The 21398-nt window shown below is 34.7% G+C and overlaps 2 protein-coding genes across 2 annotated transcripts in view; both read right to left on the reverse strand.

The window, feature by feature from the left end:
• Window positions 1–3449, reverse strand: part of LOC115417725 (G-protein-signaling modulator 2-like) — a 49525-nt gene extending 46076 nt beyond the window's left edge. The window contains exon 1 of the transcript XR_003935194.1: window positions 3300–3449. The gene's annotated coding sequence lies outside the window, so the exon portion shown is untranslated. The remainder of the gene's footprint in view (window positions 1–3299) is intronic.
• Window positions 3450–11124: 7675 nt separating this feature from the next.
• On the reverse strand, window positions 11125–21027 carry LOC115417731 (alpha-2-HS-glycoprotein). Its single transcript, XM_030131775.1, has 7 exons — window positions 20794–21027; window positions 19619–19729; window positions 15185–15272; window positions 14477–14643; window positions 13909–14016; window positions 13306–13392; window positions 11125–11652 (listed from the first exon to the last, which is right to left on the reverse strand). The coding sequence occupies exons 1-7, from the start codon at window positions 21025–21027 to the stop codon at window positions 11125–11127; spliced, it is 1323 nt and encodes a 440-aa protein (XP_029987635.1).
• Window positions 21028–21398: the final 371 nt, after the last annotated feature.

Consider the following 21398-nt stretch of genomic DNA (forward strand, 5'->3'; position numbering starts at 1 on the left):
TATATGGCAATATTTAATTTCACAATACTGTATTGATATTCAAAAGTACTGCATCAATATTTTTAGGTATTTATTCAAATGCAGATGCTGCAGAGGTTCATTTTTGTTTTTCTTTTTTGTTTATATTTGATGCTGTGACATTAGTTCTGAACTAATAGAATATGAACATTTGAACAGGATCTAATGATCTTAGAATGCAGGAATATTTTGTGATAGCATGAGATCCTGTTGTGATCAAATCAAAATGTGTTTAGTATTTGTGCATATTTCTGGTGTAATTCAATTCTTCCAGGAGATAATCTTTTTAAAAAAAGAAACAAAAGCAATAAAAAATTGCCTTTTTTACAGTATCATGATATATCGTGATATATTGTATTGTGATCCTAGTATTGTAATTTGTAACGTATCGCCAGATCCTTGCCAATACACACCCCTATCTGTAAGTATAGACTAAATTTGACAACCTGAACACTGTGTGATTCACAGTTCACCTCAGATTTCACAACATCCTCTATTTACATTTTTAGCGTTCTAACTAGACAATAATGAATCAGACAGTTAAAGTCCCATGACCACACCAAAACAGAAACTAGATATTCAGCAGATGAGGCAATACCTTACCCGCTCTCCACACCTTCAGCTCTGCACACCATGTGTCTACTTTATGCTCTGCGTTTTGGTTTTTCCTGCACATACCGTTGCACTGAGCTGGACATTTATGCATCGACTCATGGCTTGAATGAGTCGATTCTCCAGTGATCTCACTCTATGACTAGGAGTCTTTGCCCATGTTTGCATATTTTTTTCTAGATTGCATCACTCTGTAAACTCTTGAAGTAAAAAGAGGGAGCAGCTGTTTCTGAGGTTGGGAAAGAGTAACACCAGGAAGAAGTCTTTTTTTTTTTTTCTATAGCATTTGAGAACTCAGCTAAAGAAGTGAAACATTATGTCCTTGGGGAAAAAAATAAAAAAAAATACTTGTACTGTATCTGCATTTTCCTGAGAATACACAAACTCAAAATGGGAGGTAAGTACATATTTCAGCTTAAATTTGCTTAATTTTATATTCTTTTATTTCAGAAATCTTATGTTCATTTAGAAATACTGATGGACAAATTCATCACCAGTAAAAATACAAAAGAAACACACAAAATAAAACAAATTGCAGTAAAATATATATCCTACTACTTTTTCCTTTTTTACTATCAATTCCCTATGTTTATGTCACAGCATCTAACACATAATAAATCTCAGAAAAGGAGATAAAAACAGACTATTTAACTTAAACATGACAATTATAACAGCCCTGCAGTTCAAGTTGGAACAGCTCTTTGCTCTGACTAACTGTTGTTGCATCTGGTCGTCATAAAAATCCCAAAGTGGTGTCTGAAACCATAACTACTTCAATATGAAAACGCCCAACCTTTTTCCTTAGCAATTAAGTGATGCTCTCAAAAGTGATAATCATTTTTCCTTTAGAAGAAAGCTTATAAGAAACCATCATGAGAGACACAACCCTTACTCCTATATGGGAAAAAGAGGTTAAAAGGACACTTAAATAGAAAGACCTCTGTAATTACTGTCTTAACTTAAGTAGAATAGAGCTGGATCAGAATAAAAATGAAACAGTATTAACCCTCCGGTATCCGGGTGTGCCTTTTAAACACACTTTGCACTTCATGTTAAAAAACTTCATATTACTTTTCCCAATTTAAATAAGGTTAGAATTCAAAAGTTGTTCATTTTTGCATGATCTTTAAAATTCTGGCCAAATTCTGATAGGTATGATTAGGGCTGACCTTGATTTACAAAAATAAAATCAAGTTAGAGCAGAAAAATAAATCAATATATAATATTTAATAGTTTGATTTTTAGGTGTGCATTTTACGCACATTTGGTGACAGATGCTAGTATTTTTGAACATTTGACCTAGTGCCAAAAATAATAATGCAAATTAACCAATGTTGCTGTTAATCATTGACATACAAGGTGGGGAAGCAAAATTTACAATATTTTGAGGCAGGGATTAAAAGACAGTGTATGACCAATTAGTTTATTGAAAGTCATGAGAATTTAAATCTTCAAATCATATTTTACTGCATTTCTAACAGTCTTGTTGTCTACCTCAAGTTCAATTGCCATTTTTCTCATGGATTTGGTTGGATCCTTTAGGATTTTGGATTTGAGAGCTTTAATAAAAGCTTTGGCACGTTTTTTGTTGCTTCCTCCACTTCCAGACTTTCTCGTAATAGTTTTGCTCATAGTCATTCTCTTCTTTCCATTATAAACAGTCTTTATGGACACTCCAACTATTTTTGAAATCTCCTTTGGTGTGACGAGTGCATTCAGCAAATCACACACTCTTTGACGTTTGCTTTCCTAATAACTCATACGGGCAAAAGTTTCTGAAAAGGCATGGATAATAGTGTTAGGTAAGATTATGACATCAATATATGTTTGGTTTCAAAACAATTGACGTAGTGCCTGCTGAGAAAAAAACAACTAAATGTTCATTGTAAATTTTGCTTCCCCACCCTGTATGCCAGGCTGCAAAAATCCAATAATATGTGATCCACTTTTTATGTAGTATATTGGAAAAAAATTCAGTTTTTGTGTTTTTTGCATCCAAAAAAAATGGTTTGTTTACATTACAAACACGGCATTTAAAGGGTTAAAAAAAATGTGACAATTATTGAGTATTTGGTATTTTTATTTACGGCTCAAGCTGATGAAATAGAAAAAAGTGTAAAAGGATTAAAAACAAACTATGAGTTTTTTTTTTTGTCATTATTTCACAAGTGTGCGAAAAAGGCACAGTTGGTGCACACTTGGAGGGTTAATAAATATAAGTCAGAATACATTCAACACAGTGCAAACAGAGAGAGCTATTATGTTAATACCATTAGATGGCTTGCAGATATTTAACACTAGACTTAGTGTTTGAATATGCTAAAATAGAAAAACCATGTGCTTATGTCTTTATTGCTGCAAAGACAGTTTTGCACAAGAATTTCCAGCTCAGTCTCATGACACTATATGTTTGGGAATTTGAGTAGAAGCTAGAAATGAGTCACTTTTAGCATGAACATGCCATCACATGCTCTGACTAACTGGAAGGCAAATGGTGAGAAAACTTTACAGTCTGTCGATATAATAACACGAAATTTAACGTAGAGTAGGAAAAATAAAGTTTTAACAGCTGTCAACAAAATAAGCTAACTTCAACTGGAAATGTGACGTAATTTTAGGAAAACGCCAGGTCTGACAGGAGAAATTTTCCAAACATTCGTTTCGCCTACCTTAACGTGATGACCGCGAACACCTCACGTACATGTTTTTAGTTTGAGAAAATGTTTTATCGACTCCAAAATCTTCCACACTAGTTTTCTCTTGTCGTCCAGCTGTTTGTAATCGCTTCTACTCACTCGTCCATCTGGGAGGAAGATGAATCCACTGTCTCGGGAAGCAGAAGTTGAAGAAGCCCCTCCCCGCTCCGAAAATCTGCCTCCAATTAGGATTCCAACGTGTGATGCCTTCAAATGCAGTCAGAAATGTTGACGCCGATGAACAACTTCACTTCAAAGCGATAAATAAACGTCTGAAATATAACCAGTAAGAAGTGAGAAGGGCTTTCTCAGCGGAACCCTATTGATATCAGTCACATTTTAGCACAGTCTTGCCTCAAATAACGGAAATTAACTCAGCTCCAATCGACTGACGTGACAGTTGTACAGACTAGTTAACCTCTTCCGCCCCCTGCAGGTCACAACGTGTACCTGCTGCTTAATATACAACAAAAAAAAATCAATCATTACACTAGGGGTGTCAAACATGCGGCCCGGGGGCCAAATCCGGCCCACCAAAGGATCCATTCCGGCCCGTGGGATGAATTTGTGAAATGCAAAAATTACACTGAAAATATTAACCCTTTCATGCATAGTGGTCACTACAGTGGACAGCTATTCTACAACGTAATTTAACCTGAACTTCTGTAACAGTACCTGCATAATATCTGCATGAGTGAATACAAAGGCAAGGAAATAAAATGTTATTAATTTTTAACCCATAAAGACCCAGCGCTTCTTTGATGGCAGTTCCCAAATGACTTTTTCTCTCTATTTAACCTTTCTTAAGTATTTATCACCATTGATTACACTGGTCAACAACAAATTTATTGTTTAAGTTTTTTGAGCTGATTTAGGATAATTTTGGTGTGCTGAATCCAAAAATCACATTAATTTTGCTCAATCAGGTCAACTTTCTGAACTATGCTACATATTGGCTTTTTAACATTTTTGCTTACATTTATGGGCATTTTCACATCATATGATACAAAATTCTTTCATATTTCTTGCAATAAACAAGTTCTGAAGATTTTACTTTTGCCAATTTATGATTAATGTTTTTTTTTTTAATATTACAGGTGAATGAAATGGCTTCGACTAGAAGATCTTGCAAAAATAAGCCTGATGTATTCTGCTACATCTGCGGTGAATACACTATTGTACCTAACAGGAATCAAGTCACAAGTTTCATAAAGTGTGCTTACCAATCTTATTTTGGTATTAATTATTATATTTTGTGAGAAGATCAAATTTTTCAAAATCAAATTAGCAAAAAAACCTGACCTGATTGAGAAAAACAGATGTCATTTTTGGATTTAGCGGTGCAAAATGGTCCTAATTCAGTTGAAAAAACCTAGACAACTTGTAAAAAACATTTTTTTGTAACCCAGTGTCATTATATTATCCTCTGTATTTAGCTTTTTTTTTTCAGCGTAAAGTAGGTATTTTATTATATTTAATCTGTTGATCATGTTGATGTTCATTAAAGCTCAGAGTAAATTCAAAGGTTATTAAATCACAAACAGGGAAAAAAAAGCGACTTTTTCAGCAAATCTATCATTAATCAAATGTCTCCATCCACTGTCATTGATCAATTTACATGGGTTTTACTGGTGAATCGATGTTGTAGAAGATGACGGTGTTTCCACGGTAACTACAGAGTCTCTAAATATCCAAATGGGTCATATTTGATGACCATGAAAAGATGACAAACTGTATTTTACACTAACTATTTACATATTCATGGAGTAAAAAAATGTCCATCTGAATGGACATTTTTTTAACTCCATGAAAAATAGGTTCATAAAAAATTTCAATTGCATTGTTTTTTTCATGCTTGAAGAGGAATACAGTCTTTCAAGAAAAAAAAAATTGACTAATATTCTCATAATTCATGCATGAAAGGCTTAATAATAATAATAGCTTTATTTATATAGCACCTTTTAAAAACAAAGTTTACAAAGTGCTTTTAACAGACAAGTAGAGGGCACAACAGCAGGATACAAGATGTAAATAAAAACACTAAAACAGAAGCAACACAATAGGAGAGATGTGCACAAAAATGCAGAAACATGACACTTTGAATAAATTAAATGAATCGGAATAAAGAGGGCAGGGATAACGTAACATGATGCTGTCAAATCAATGCAAACATAAAGGAGTGAGATAAAACAACATCATGTATGAGAATATAAACCAACAATCAAACAGGATAAGATTCAAATTTTTTTTAAAAATTAAAATTAAAATTAAAAGGGACAAACATCACATAAAAGCAAGTCTATAAAAGTGTGTTTTAAGAAGTGATTTAAAAGATGCCACTGATTCTGCAAGCCTTATCTCCTCGGGCAGGCCGTTCCAAAGTCGAGGGGCCCTGATGGAAAAGGCCCGGTCACCCTGGGATTTAAGCCTCGACTTTGGAACAGCCAAGAGCCCTCTGCCCCCCCGAGGATCTAAGGCTGCAGGCTGGCTCGTAAGTAACTAACATCTCATCTATATAACTTGGGGCCAGACCCATTTGGGCTTTAAAAGTAATCAGTAAAATCTTAAAATCAATTCTAAAACACACAGGGAGCCAGTAGAGGGATGCAAGGATAGGGGTTATGTGATGTCGCCCGTTAAAACCAGTGAGACTAATATTAATCATTTTAGTTCAGGTTCCACATTCAGACCAATTCAATATCAAGTGGGTCAGACCAGTAAAATATTATCATAATAACCTATAAATAATGACAACTTGAAAATGTTCTCTGTGTAAATGTAAACATTTTTGTCATTTTACTGTATTTATACTAAAACAAACTATCATTTTGTCATTAAAAAAAAAAGAATAACCTGAACAAGTATGAGCCTGAAATGTTTTAAGAAGTGCAATTTTACCAATATTCTGTCTGTTATTAAATGTTTTGTGTGTTTGTAGATCCACTGTGATCTGTAAATTATAATGCACATGTGTAAATGATAAGCTGAAGCATAAAACTGTTAAAATTGCAATTATCTTTCTTAAGAAATTTCAGTTTGTTTCTGTTATTCACATTGTTTTAAAGGATAGTTTGTAGATATAAACATTTTTATAATGTCATGTTACTTTTTTCATTCTAAAACATGGAGAAAAGTTTGGAGTTGACATGGTTTGTATATTATTCAGTTATTATTTTACTGGTCCAGCCCACCTTAGGTCAAATTTGGCTAAATGTGGCCCCTGAACTAAAATGAGTTTGACACCCCTGCATTACACAATAGGGTGGTCCAACAATCATGATAAAAAATAAACTTTCAGATAACCTCAATTAGAACCCTGCATTAGGTTTTGGCATTCAAAAGATGATTTAGGAAAAAATTCGGAAGAAAAAGGAGATGTTTTAGAGGTTGCACAAGTTGCTGGAAATTGACTAATTTTGCATTTTCAGCATAGTCGAGCTGACCTGCTAAGAGAAGCAGCAGTACTATCCAAACCAAGGTTTTTTAGGTTTTAAGTGAGGCCGCCAACATCTGTGGTACTGGAGTGAAGAACTGGTTGTCCTGGCATTCTTGGACTGCAGTGTGACACAAGAGCAGAAGCAGCTGATGGTTCACAACATGATGGAAAATGAAGGTTCTTTCGGTTCCACTAAAGCGTTGGGATGCCCTTAATCAAGCAGATTATGAAGGGACGCAGATCAGTGATTTTGTCACCATCAGCACGATGCGTTTCTTTGAAACTTTGGATCTGCCACAAACATTCTTCAGAATTCCTCCAGAAGACTGGGCTGATGATGTAGACTTTCAGAAGGCTGCTAAAACTGTGCATTCCAGAAAAGTTGTCAATGATGTTGCTGAAAGAGGGGTGGAGCTTATTCAAGACTTCAACTGTAGCCGAACAAAAAATGAAGATCACAAACAGTACTGGCTCCAAGTTGTCAAAGAACACAGGAACATTTTTTTGTAATTTCAATAAAGCAACAGTGATTGCTGTCCTTTCTAAGTAACATTTTTATGCGAGTTGCAGTTTGATTTTGAGAATAAAATTACAAATTATTCTAATATGCCTTATTCATTTGGCTAGTTAAATTATAGTATATAGAGCAATCTTCACGTGTCTTGTGCAACCTCTAAATATTAATTAATTTGCATAAAATTTGGACTGAAGTAATTTGGCCAGACATAGAACCAAATGCAGGGTTCTAATCCAGAGAATTAAAAAAAAAATTTTTTTTTGGACCACCCTATTACACAGCTTTATACTTCTACCCCTCTGCATTTCTCTGTCAGCTTCAGTTACATTTCAAATTGCATTATTTTTTTCATTTCATTCCTGTCCACTAATAGCCACAAAGCTCCAAAAATCATCCTTCATCATGGATTGAGTTAAAAATTATCCCCCTTCTTAAGCAAAATAAAAATAAACTCTTTTTTTCTCAATGCTGCTTCCTACATCATCACCTTCCAAGTTTACCTATTGATACATAATGCATATGCAAACATAGATGTACACATTGCACACATTTATTTTAGTTTTTTCTGTGTTCTCAAAAATCTGTATTGCTTTTAACATGTATTTCTGCTCTTAAATGTGCATTGTGTTTTAAGTATGTGTTTTAAAATGTGATGTGCACCTGATATTTAGAGAACAGTATTTCACCTCTATGTAAGCTGAGTATATGTATATTATGGAATTGACACATAAACCCGATTATGGTTCTGATTTTCTTTAAAACTGTCTTAAATCAGCTTTGTTTTTTTCTTAATTGGTTTGAAATCCTGTAGTTTAAATTTATTCTTTTTATCTATATTTTTACCCTTACTGATTGAGTATATTTTTTTTATTATGTATTTATGTTATTTGATTGATTGATATGTACTTGTGTGTTGCTCCCACTGTTGCGCAACAATTGCCCCATTGGGAACAAATAACGAAATTGATTGTTTTTACTTAAGAAATAGAAGTGAATAGTTCTTCGGGTGTATTTCAGGGTGTTTGGTGATGTATTAAATAGTTTCATACACATTTAATACATTATCACACATACTGAAACAAGCAACAGGTTTATCAGATATTTTAAGATTACAAATATGTTGCTTAATTTAGATTTGCTAGTTCTGTATTGTATGGCTTTACATCATTGCTTAAAAGAAATTCAACATCTGACATGCTCATTTACATTCCAAATAAAACTGTATGATTTCTTACACTGAAAGCCTACTATCGTATCATATTTTTTTCCTCTGATGTGTAAGTCTACATCAGAAGACTGGCTGCATGTTGCTTTTGTTAGATTTGGATGTGGGTGTTTTTTTGTTGTTTTTTTTTTTGCTTTTATTGTAAAAGTCTGTTTTCTGAGTGAGACATTTTCTGAGTGACATACCAGCAAAGTATGAAATCACTTCTACACAGCTTCTCTTCTCTGTTTTGGTCTATTCTTTTTAATAATTCTTGTTACTTTGTAGCGGTGCACTTTTAAAGCTGCATTTTCAAAGCTTTTCCTCAGACACTTCCTGTCTTTCACATCTTTGTTTTGGTATCCATGTGGTAAAGAGTTTCATAACCCCTGATTCTTCCTTGGCCTTAATGGATGTTTTTAGAAAGCTGCTTTTAGCTGAGTGGTCACATGCTGGTTCTGATGGTATAAAAGAAACAAGCAAACAAATTGAATTGTTGGTAGAGCAGAAATATATCTTAAAAATTATTTGTAGAGGTCCTGTGGTTGGTCTTTATGTTACTGATGATTCTGACACTTAGCCAAAGCGAATTGTATCAACACATGCTCTACTTATAAGTGAGCATATTTTATGTCATTTTCCATTATGTTACATATAATTGTAGCTGTCCTCTTTTTTACAGTTGTTAAAGGAGCTATTTGTAGTATTCCTATTTAAAAATATTAAATAATAACCTTGAAGTATCATTTGAAAGTTTTTATAAAAAGCTGGAAAATTCTGTCAAAGATGCCCATGTACTGGTTTCAATTAATATGAACTGACAAAATGAGATGAGAACTGCTAAGAAAAAACTTTTAGAGTCAAAGAAAGTGACAGAATGATAAAAGCTACAAACTGTTGTTTTCTCCACTGGACGCAGCTCTAAATGAAAAGAATGGAGTTTGATGTTGAAATGTCAGCATTTCTTCTACACAGATGAGTTCGATTATGAGACTTATGAAGGTATAAAGTTATTATGGGATGTTCTATGGAAGTAAATCTGTCTCATCAGATTTTAAATGATAAAAGCCACTGAATTTCTAGCACTGACATTTTTTTGCACTGAAATTAAGTATTAAGTTCAGAAATTTGAAGAAAAAAACGTTCAGCTGCAAAAAATTCAGATTGATTGGTTGGCTGTCAGTTCGACTTGAGATAGAATTGATTACTTATCCTTGGTGTCCTGGATGTGTGATCTGAATTTTTTGCGTCTGAATTTTTCGCTTCTGAATTTTTTGCATCTGAATTTTTTGCTTCTAAATTTTTTGCTTCTGAATTTTTTGTGTCTGAATGTTTTGCTTCTGAATTTTTTGCATCTGGATTTCTTGCGTCTGGATTTTTTGCTTCTGAATTTTTTGCTTCTAAATGTTTTGCTTCTGAATTTTTTGCATCTGGATTTTTTGCGTCTGGATTTTTTGCTTCTGAATTTTTTGCTTCTGAATTTTTTTGCATCTGAATTTTTTTGCATCTGAATTTTTTGAGTCTGAATTTTTTGCTTCTGAATTTTTTTGCATCTCAATTTTTTGAGTCTGAAGTTTTTGCGTCTCAATTTTTTGCTTCTGAAGTTTTTTTAATTCTAAATTTCTGAACATAGTTAGATTGAGAGACAAAAAATTCAGATACTTAATTTCAATGCAAAAAAAATCAATTGCTTTTATAATTCAAAATCTGATGAAACAAATTTACTTCCATGATGTTCTTATCTTTGCTAAGTTGCCATTTGTTGATCCATAGTTCACACTAAACTGTGACAGTTCTGGTCTTGTTTGTTTGATTCCAAACAGATCTTTAGTTCAACACAAACTGTACAGAAAACAGAGGTGATTTGTGATTTTACTGTGACTGTTTTCTGTCTAAAAACAGAGCTAAGCTAACAGAGTTATAATGCAAACTATCAGCTGATGCAGTACGTGAAGATTATAAGACACAGTGTTAATTTCTTATTGACAGACAAAATAACCAGCTATGAGTTTTATTTTAAAGGAGAAAACTTGATAGTACCATAATACGGATGTGTGTAAATGTGTTTTATACTTTATTCAGTGAGTGATACAGTCTGTGCATACATAGCATTGATTTTTTTGGTGGTTTTGGTCCTAAGTGTGCCAGTCTTTCCCCTGTTCTGGAGAATCTGGGGTATCAGTATTACATATTACCCCTTTTATATTTTATTTAATACTTAAAAGTTTGCCTGGTCTGATGACTCTAACACTAAAATATTTGAATTTCTGCTGACTCTTTATTCTCTCTAAAATTCTTTTACAAATAAATGAATTTTAGTCCAAAAAATGATCCGTTATTGTGGCATAATAATATATGATTCAAGAGACAAAAAATATCCAGTTAATAAATGACTTTTATTGTTTAATATGTAGCTCTAGCTCAAGGTCTTGTTCAAGTAGTTCACAGAGGATTAAAATGAAGACTGAGCTATTCAGGATTAAACATCAGCTGCTTCACAACCACTATAATAGCAGCACTAGGGAGGTAATTTAAAGGAAATAGCCCTCCTCTGATTAGACATTAGTAAAGGTGTAGCTTTAAGGGAACAGAACAGTTTTATCAGTACGGCCTCCCTGTTAAATGAACATTAACCGACTCCTTAAACCGTGGTGTACCGGGAAGGTCCGGGACAGGACCGGAAAGGAGAGGGCCCATCAGGAAAGTCAGTCAGGAAGACGGGGTTGTGGGAGGGTTGGATGGTCTCCATTAAGGCCTGACGTTTTCTGCGGTCACGCCTTTGGTAGCGGAAGTTGAGGGGCGGGCGCATGGCCACAGGGCCTCCTATTTCCTCTGAGGATGACACCGAAGACGCCACAGCAGGTGGACGCTGTTGATGGTTTACTACAACTTCAAAAGACTCACTGGAGGATGAGAGGAAGGGGTCAGAGGGTCTAGCCACAACAGGCGGGTCAAAGGGCGCAGGGGGGGCGGGTGCGGGGTCGAATGGTTCCGGTTGAATGGCAGGGGGCAGCGTGGGGTCGGCGGGAGCTGGCTCTGGCTCCGGCTCTGGCTCCGGCTCTGGATAATTTCCTGGGTCGGTGACTAGAGGTGGGAGGAGGGTCGGGAGTACAGGGTCTTGGGGGAGGTCGTGACCCTGAGGCTGCAGCGGTGTGAGTATGTCGACGTTCTGGAAAAGACCAGACGACATCACACCAAACTCCACTTTGAGCTAAAGGAGCTTCTGTCATGCAATATTACCATACACACCACAGCTCCACACAGGAGAAGACAACATAATTACAGCACTGCATGCAGTCAAAAACACAACCATACAATTTAGAATCTGACACATACCTTTAAACACACCCAAACACAACACACATCTGAAGATGCAGGCATGACACATGGGATATGACAGAATAATTATATGGCCAGTGATGTTCATTCAAAAGTTTAATGATCATTTTAGAGGTTGCCTCAGTAAAATTGGAATCAAAACAGAGCATAAAACATTCATCAAATCAAGGTCAGACAGTGGGTTATTCTATTCCTGACTACTGTCCCGCAGAGTCAAGCTAATGCCACTTCACTTTACATTTGGCTGTAGTTCTCACCACTTTATCCAAGAGCTATTATTTTGTTTCTGCTGCTGATAAACTTATATGCTACTGCCATGGAGCACAAATTATGTCGGAGAAAATGGGTATAATTATCACGTATGAGTATACCTTCTCCTATGCATGTATAATTTGGCTCTCAGACTATTTTTTTTTAAAACAAATTTAACATGTTTTCCCTGTAGGTGTTGTGAAAATATTTTATTGATGTCTGCAAAGACTGTATAAACATATAACTTATGATTGAATTAATCTAAAGCATTTTTTGGATTACTTATTCTATGTGAATATTAAAATAATTTGTTGTTCATGTTTGGCACCATATTTGTGTCTGTATTTATATACAAAGTGTATAAAGACAGAACAATGAGATTATATGAACAGTTATAAGTTTTTACACTTTGCTTCATATTTGTTTTGCATCTTGTGGAATATTTATTTACTTATTTTGGTCTGGTATCGTAATTGTTTTGCATCATTTTGTCAGGTTTATATTTACCTATGTTTTGTACTTCCTGGATGTGTTATTTGGTTTTGTATTCATTTTGTATTATCTTTGGATGTATTTTGTTTGGTTTGCCTGACTTTATACAGTATGAGTTTATAGCTAGTTGTGTATAGCTAACCATTAAGGCTATTATTTGTAGGCAGGAAATATAAGATTTTCTTCATCTTGCTCTTTTTTGAGCACGGGTGTGTACATGTTTGTTCACCTGATGATTATCGAATGTCTGCTGATGAAATGAACATCTATGAACAAAATAAATGAGATGAATGAATTTGTATTTACTGTATATACCATAAAAGACTTAAACAGTCACCTATGCCTAAAAAGCATCTATAGATATAAAATGTCCAATAACATTGGAACCATTATTACTATCATAACTATTATTTATATATTCTGTAGTTTTAATTGAATAATTTCTCCTGCTGTGAGTTCACATGGCAGTATTTAAAATAAATAAATAAATAAATATTCTTAAATAAAGCAAACGTAAAATTGACTTAAAACTAAGTGGATTCTCCTGAATCACATAATGTTTGACACTGATGCTGACTGAAAAAAACAGGTTAGAAATAGAACAGGATGTTCTACATCTTTAAAGGTTAATAATTCTTAAATAGCGAAGCCACAATAGGACTTTCTATGGGTAATAATAATAATAATAATAATAATAATAATAATAATAATAATAATAATAATAATAATAATTGACTACCTGTACTTTAAACATCTCACAGGAAACCTGAACCTCTGGATGGTTGTTAAAGTCTCCAAGCACAGATCCCGTACAGAAACCAGTCGTCTGAAAAGAAAATACAAAAAGTTGGATTAATTCCCTTCAGGAAATATGCAAGTTAAGAAAAAGAAGTGAAGGAAAAATCTTCTAAATTAAAGGAAAAGGCCTGTCAGTCTGCTTTAGAAAAGAAAGAAAAACAGAATCAATTACCACAGCCCTTCAGTGGTGTCATTTTTAGACCAAAAATTAATCTGTCATGTCATCAAGTAACACTTTCAGGCAATGGCTCACAGAAAATAAACTAGGTGAAGGATGATCAGTATTTTTTGGAGCAACAATAATTAGCATCAGTTTTATGAAGTGTCAACCTGTCAGCATAGTCTTTTTTTTTTTTTTTACCTATTAATAAAGCTGTTTCAGAAAATGTAGTTTGATGATATCCTTGACTGAAGCCTTTATATTTCTGTTTCCCTCATGATGTCCAACTATCTTTAAATTCTTCTCCAGTATTAAAATATTTCCCTGATATGACATTTTACTTATCACATATTAACAAAAAAAAAGTCCTTTTGTGGTGTTTACCTCTGTGTCAGATTTGAGCGTCAGTCTGTGGCAGGTTCCTCTTTCTGTTATTCCCTCTGGACACTGTTGGACCGTGTACTCTACAAAGGTGGCTTTCACTGGCACAGTCTGAAATAAGAGTGGGAAAAAAGGGCAAATTGCATAAATAAAAAGTAAAGATACAAATAGGAACCATCATCTTGGTTTCAGCACCCAAAAAAATCTCACATAAACTGGACAACTACATGTAAAATTGAGCAAAATACAATGTTTGGATTCCTAGTTGAAATCTTTACGGTCTCATTTTCTCCCAAAACAAAAGCTTGGCCAAGCAGTAAGGATTTAAGTGCTTCCACTTATCCTTTGCAACCTTGGCGGTATCATTATGGTTATTGTGGAGCAGTAATGGTACTCATCTGGCCAACAGCAGCTCAAAGGTGTGTTGTACCTTCTGCACTGCGCTCATGTGCACCCTGAGATTTTTCACAAGTGTAATTTCACAATAAAAATAACATTCAACGCTCCGCTGTGTTATAATCAAAGCCCCAGAGCTTTGTTTCCCCCCAACAAAGTTAATATTTAGCCGTACCTGCGCTGCAGCTCTGGTGATCTTCTTTACCCCGAGACCTGCACCCAACATGGATTTTCTTTTATAGGACGCCAGAGTGATCTGAGCTGCACTACTGGCCTGTGGACTGTCTTCAGGCAGCAGGAGGGGACACGTTGGACATGTCTTCTGGAGCTTCTCTGGAGGATCTGCAGGGACCAGATTATAGGGACCATTATTTTAACATTTGTGCAGCTAATACATAACTAAATGCAGATCACGTAAGGAAATAAAAAGCATTGGCCTAAAACTCACAGTAAAATCAGACTTGAAATAGGCTGTAGTTTTTGTTCATCTTGTTACTGATTTAATAAATCCACCTCCACTTGGGACTGTGTGGGTGAGCAAACACCTATACTGTAGATTCTGCCAACCTGGACCAAACAGCTACAATATATCCACAAACACTTAATATATCTTTTGTATGAGCAAAATTAGTTCTTCTTCTTATCTTTTTTTCTTCACTGATGTATTACAGTCAGTACCTTCCACCACACATGATTATATTGCACATGTCATACAATATAATACAATAATTCTGCCATAATTCATATTGTTTGGTATCAAATATCTACACATCAGTAGTAAAGCCAATGGGAAATTGGGCTGAAATAGTATTATATCAAAGTTGAGAGTCTCAGTGAGTATGGATGAAAATTTAAGTCAATAAAATGTGATTTTCAGTGTTACCTGGGATAAGGAAACAGTCGTAGCTGTACAGGTATGAATACCCATCCTGTGTGTGGAGGATGGTGGTGTTGCAGTTTCCAGAGATTTGCTTAAAGCAAAAACAGTGAATGAAATTAGATCCATAAAACGTGTAAAACTTTACTCAACTTTGTGTGATTCCTCAGTTACAGCAAAATCAAGACCTTAATTAGCTACAAAGCAAAATATATCTGAAGGAAATTTCATGGTGACAGGTTTGCAGAACACCACAAGGATACTCTTGGCCATTTTTAACCTTTAAACATTTGTCTTAATTTCCCTCTAACCTCCAAAAACAACTTATTGAAAGACAACAAAGGTCAAATAAAGTCAAAATCTTGTCAACAGTTTGTTCTAAAATCAAGTGTAAACCAACATCTAACTGATTCCAGTCAACATTAGATTAGATACATAGATACATTATCAATCCTGAGGGAAATTTAAAAAAAACAAAAAACTAAAATCTCATCAACATTCATGGTTGATATATACTGTATATACAGTCAAGAGGGTTGTCACAATACATATACAGCATATTACAGTCTAAGCATGTGGACAGTTACTTTTGAGCCTCTGAAAATGGAGGGAGTACATTAAAAAAAAAAAAGGCTGTAATTCCTAAATGGCGAAAGCTTGAATCCCATCTTGACTGTTTAATTTCTAATCCACTGTGGTGGTGTACAGAGATTTGTGTCACTGTCCAAATACTTATGGACATGACTGTATAATATGAGCAGTATCATGGACATAGTCACAAATATTTGCAGCAAAATTAATTTGAAATATAAAAAATTTCCCTCGAATATTAAATGTGTGCAATAATAGTACTTTTAAATATTAAAGGTGTTGAGAAGTTTTCAGTTTATAGAATGTGATTTAAGAAGGCTAATTACAATTACATACAATATTCCGCATAAACCTGGAAATTAAGGAACATCTTGGAGTGAATGTAAAAGAATAAAGTATTGTGTAGTTGCATTTTGTAATATTGTTATGTGTGCATGAAATTGTTTTTATGTCATTTTCAATGTAATTGTTTCTAATGGGGATCCTAAAAATAAATGAAAATTAAATGTATATTCAACTCATCATTGTGCAGTGGAGTGGTCCCTGTCAGTGTTTTATTGTTGTATAAGTACTTCATTGTTTTATATTACTGCTACATTGATGCATATGTTGCTTTTTTAGTTTAATCTACATCTTTGCATCATATTCTCTTAGATTATCACATGTTTGTACTGTCATCCTGTGAGAACGACATATCTTTAAAAACTCAATTTGTCATGAGCTCAGAAAAACAGACCTGTTTTAACCCTTTCATGCATACTGGTCACTCCAGTGGACAGCTATTCTATATCTGTTCTCTTATATATTCATGAATTTTGTTGTTCTTTTCGCTGTTTTTTTGTTTGTTTGTTTTTTTATACATATCTTTATTAAAGTTTTAAGACACTACATATCTTTTATGACATGAATTGGTCACATTATGTAGATCTCTCCTGAGCATAAACCCCCAGAATCACAAGCCCTCCCCATAGTTTTTACACAATTTATCAGTAAACACATGTTTCTGTGCGTCAAAAATTAAATGTGTGCTGTCCAGCTGAGTGGACATTTTTGCAACTTCATAAAAAATAGGTTCATAAGATTTTTTTTTATTATTATTATTTTTGTAATGTATTTTTTACATTTTTAAAATTATTTAATTTTTTTTTTTTTTTTTTTTTTTTTTTTTTTTCAAAAGAAAATTTTCAATCGGATAGTTTCTTTCATGCCTAAAGAGGAATAAAAACACTCAGGAAAAAAAAAAAAAAGATTAAGGTTCTCAGAATTTGTGCATGAAAGGGTTAAACTTTGTGACAATGCATTTTCTGGCTGTTTTTTTTCACCCATAAAGACCCAGTGCTACTTTTGTGTCAGTTCCCAAGTTCCCAAATTAATTTTTCTCTCTATTTAACCTTTCTTAATTGATCTATCTCCATTTATTATAATATTATCCTCTGGATTTTGCATTTCTTCAATGAAAATCATGTATTTTCCCATATTAAATTTACTGATCATGTAGATGTTCATAAAAGCTCACATTAAAGTTGAGGGTTATTTTATCGGAAACAGAGAAAAATGCAGAAAATGTAACCTTTTCTACAAATCTATCAGTGTTGTAGAAGATGACGGTGTTTCCACGTTCACTATGGAGCCTCTTAACATTCAAATGGGTCATATCTGATGACCCTGAAAAGATGACAAACTGTATTTTACCTGAATTATTCGCATGTATTAGTAGGATTAGTGGATCAGCAGGTATTAAACAGCTCAGATCAGCAGATGGTTTTGGTCGATGGTGGCTGTTTGGGTCTTTATGGGTTAAGGAGTTTGCTTTCAGAAGGGGGAGGGTTTTCGCAATCTGTAAAACCTTGTAAAAACTAATATTAAAAATTCAGGTTATTCATGCAGATTATAAGGCTTTTAATAATGAAGGATATTTTATTCCAAATCATGCAACGTCTCTGCATACGGTCCTCTTCATAGTTAAATGAGTGCAATTGGCCATCTTAAATAAGGAGTGACCTACCTGTAGGTTCATGGTGAAGAACATTTAAACAACATTGCAAGATGTGAAATAAAATATCCTCACTATTGCAAGCCTTACAGTGTAGGGGAATCTAGTGTTGTGCTCTCTTCATACTCTCATGTCATGTCTGTGTTTTTTATTAAAAAATGTAAAAACTAACATTAAAAATCTACTTTTTGTGATTTGGAGCCGATCTCACTAATTGGGAAAGGGTTAAAAGGTTGCAATCTGAGAAGAAACTAAAGGTGTTAGACAATGTAGGGGAGTAAAAAGCACAATATTTGCTGCTGAGATTTAGTTAACCCTTTAAGACCTACACATCTGCCATTGACCAAAAGCATCTACAAAAATATTTAATAACTTTTCAACCACTAATCCTATCAAAACATTGGAATTATCAAGGTAAAATGCAGCTTTTCATTTTTTCATGGTTACACTGGTCCACAATTTTTTTTTAGAAATGATTTGCTTCAGAGATTAAATGTGCTAAATGTTACGTATTTTAATAAGATTAATTGGAAAATAAATGACAAAAGTGCCGGTTTGCTGATGTTCTCAAGGTATATGATTAAGTATTATTACACATGTATATTGGTTTATGTACATTTATATAATAGTTTTATAAATCTTCCACTAAATAGAACCTGTAAAGTGAATGTATTCTAATGTGCAGACAGTGTTTTGAAGTAGATCTTGTAGCTCAGAGACAAATATTCCTTTTGAGTCAAACCCATTCTCTCGTTAATTCTTGAATTTCACATTTTCACCCAAGGCTGTATCTTGGAAAGTTCAGTCAACCAGCATTTTTTTACTTGATTTTTCTTTATCAGTGACTCTCATGTGGTAAAATTTCATTACTTTTATTCTGGAAGCATTTTCCTTGTAGACCAGTGTTATTAGACTTGACCCTTTTGCATGTTCAGAGCCTCCGTAGTGAACATGGAAACACTGTCAGTTTAGTTTAGTTTAACAAATGACAGTTATAGACACTTTTATGTTCAGTTTGATATATTTTGCTGAAATGTAACTTCTTCTGCAGTTTTCTGTATTTCAATTTGAATTTTACTCTGTTTTTATGAACTACATGATCGGTAAATTACATGAAGGAAAATATTCCAGACATTGTCACAGAAAAATGCAAAAAGCAGAGGATACTGTTAGAATAAATAGTGATAAATCACTCTGAGGAAGGTTACATTTACAGACAAATTCCTTTGGAGGTCCCAAAAAAATATTCAAAATCTTTCAGGGTTAAGTAGAAGTATAAGACTATAATCATACTCAAGTAAAAAGTACTGCAACTTACACTTAAATACAGTACTTCACATTCGACCACTATGTGAAATTTATAGCTGGTTGTCCTTCCTCAGTGACTATTACGTGTTACAGTTAAAGAGAATAGTTAAGTTGTATGTACAGTCGTGGAAAAAAATTATTAGACCATCAAAAGTCATCAAAAACAATGGTTATGCAATCAAGTCCTAACCCCTGTGTGTATCATGTGACTAAAACAGACAGAAAAGAAAACATGGAATGCCTAAAAGCACTGTTTTTGTCAGTACAATGCCATACGTATTGATGTAAGAACTTCTGTGATTTTGGCTGTTATCAAGAAAACCATGGAAAATGGATGGACAGCTCTGAAATAAAACTCTTTTGAGCTATTTTTGTTGTTATCATTATATTTGTCCAAACAAATGTACTTTTTGTTGTACCAGGCATTAACTTGAACAAGAAATTGAAGAAAACAAGGGTGAACTCATAATTTTTGCCGCGACTATATTACATTCAGCAGGTGTGTGTATGTGCGTGCATGTGTATGTGTGTGTGTGTGTGTGTCTTACCGTTTCCATGAATGGCCTGACGTCACACCGTTTCCATGGTTTTGGGCTGCCCGTGTGACACTTGGTCTCTAGGACATCTAGGTCCAGGTAATACACATTGCCTGCCGGGCCCTGATATGAACAATGCAAACACACAAGAGAAGACAAACACACACATACACACACACACACACACACACGATCAGATGCCAAGCAAAGGAGAGAAATAGATGAGAGGAGGTGAAAACAATGCTCTGTGGCTGCGTTTTCAACAGTTGTTCTAAAATGGGATAAATGCATGTGTCTATATTGCTATGCCTTGAATTTGAGAAAAGTCAACTGTTCACTACACCTATTTGTTGAGATACATCTTTAAGGAACACTTTCAGAGGTGTTACTCCATGTACAATATTGATTTGGCCGACGGCACTTTGAGCAGGTGTAACAGCTGCATTTTCAGAAGCTGAACAGAAGCTCTTAAAATCCTGATGTATCCTGCGTTTAGCCTTCAGCGGCTAACAGCATGAAGTTCATAAAGCCTGTTGTGCAAGATTTGTCCCACTGGTCCTGGGCCGAAATGACCTGGACTTTATTAACAGTTGCTTTAGCGCTAGAGGCCTTTTTTTTCATGAGGTGTGAAAGAGGATGATGCTCATTTCAAGACAAAATTAGGTACCGCTGGTTTGATGTTGCATTTAGTATAAATGCCATGCACTGATGACAGTCATTCACAACAACAACAACAAATATTTATTGTTTGGAGTCTCTGGTGGTTGCGCGCTAATGTAATTGCTCATATTTTTCATACCTTTGATGTAGTCCACTGGTTTCTAAACTGGGATCTGGGGACTACAATGAGTCTTTGAGAAGCAGGCTTTAATTTGATTATAATTTCCCAAGAGTGAAAGTCAATGTGTTGTGACAATGTAAGAGGATGATTTCTGATTAGAAATTTCAGTGTACACAATCATTCCCAACACCACAACACAAATCTTATCAAATGGGTTCCCACTGACATAAAGATTGGTCACAGCTGGTTAAATCTATCAGTGTGTGCTTTTCCTTCCAGGGATGTTTTGGTAATTCTGCGACAACAGAAGAGAAAATAAGCTTTCCACCCCACTTCTCTTGTTAAACATGAATAAATCACCCACTGACAGAATATTGCAGCAACAAACCTTGACACAGCTTCCTACCTGAGCGTGCAGATGGACATTTGCAATGCGGTTGAGGGCGAACTTATAACCATCAGCACGGTCCTCATTGATGTAAGTGACAGCCAGGCGAGACAGCTTCTCCACTGCTTTGTCATTACAGGGGATCGGAGCGAGTTCAATGGGCACAAGTACCAAACCGTCTCCGTCCAAACACAGCGTCTGAATTGACAGCAAAGATAATAGCAGGAATAAAGTGCAGATATATTCATCCATGGTGGCACAGGTTCAGATGGGAACTGAGAAAGGCAGCTGGTTTAAAGTGAAGTTTGTTCTCTTGTGTTTGCGTTTGGTCTAGGCATTGACTTTTGGAATCAAAACAGAACACAGATGTTGAAATGAAGCCAAGGACAAAGTGTGCGTGATTTCAGAGAGCTGGCTGGAATATTTGTGAATGAAACATCCAGGGTATTGAACCTGAGAATCTCTCATTCATATATAACAAACGCAGCGATTAACATTTTAATATGAAACCATGTAGAGTTTGTATTAGTTTATATTATTTAAAACGACATTCAGAACAAAACCTGTCTGTGATTTACACCTATTTGCACTAATATAGCTTCAGAATTACATTGAAGCCTTGA

Source organism: Sphaeramia orbicularis, chromosome 4, assembly GCF_902148855.1.
Source record: "Sphaeramia orbicularis chromosome 4, fSphaOr1.1, whole genome shotgun sequence".
NCBI lineage: Eukaryota > Metazoa > Chordata > Actinopteri > Kurtiformes > Apogonidae > Sphaeramia > Sphaeramia orbicularis.

What these genes read in the sequence shown, in the direction of transcription:
- LOC115417731 (XM_030131775.1), bottom strand. Translation starts at nt 21,027, where the DNA reads ATGGATGAATATATCTGCACTTTATTCCTGCTATTATCTTTGCTGTCA. An exon ending in CGACTGTTTCCTTATCCCAG is followed by an intron (nt 14,644 to 15,184) that starts GTAACACTGAAA and finishes TGGTCCCTGCAG; the next exon opens with ATCCTCCAGAGAAGCTCCAG. An exon ending in TCACCAGAGCTGCAGCGCAG is followed by an intron (nt 14,017 to 14,476) that starts GTACGGCTAAAT and finishes CTCTTATTTCAG; the next exon opens with ACTGTGCCAGTGAAAGCCAC.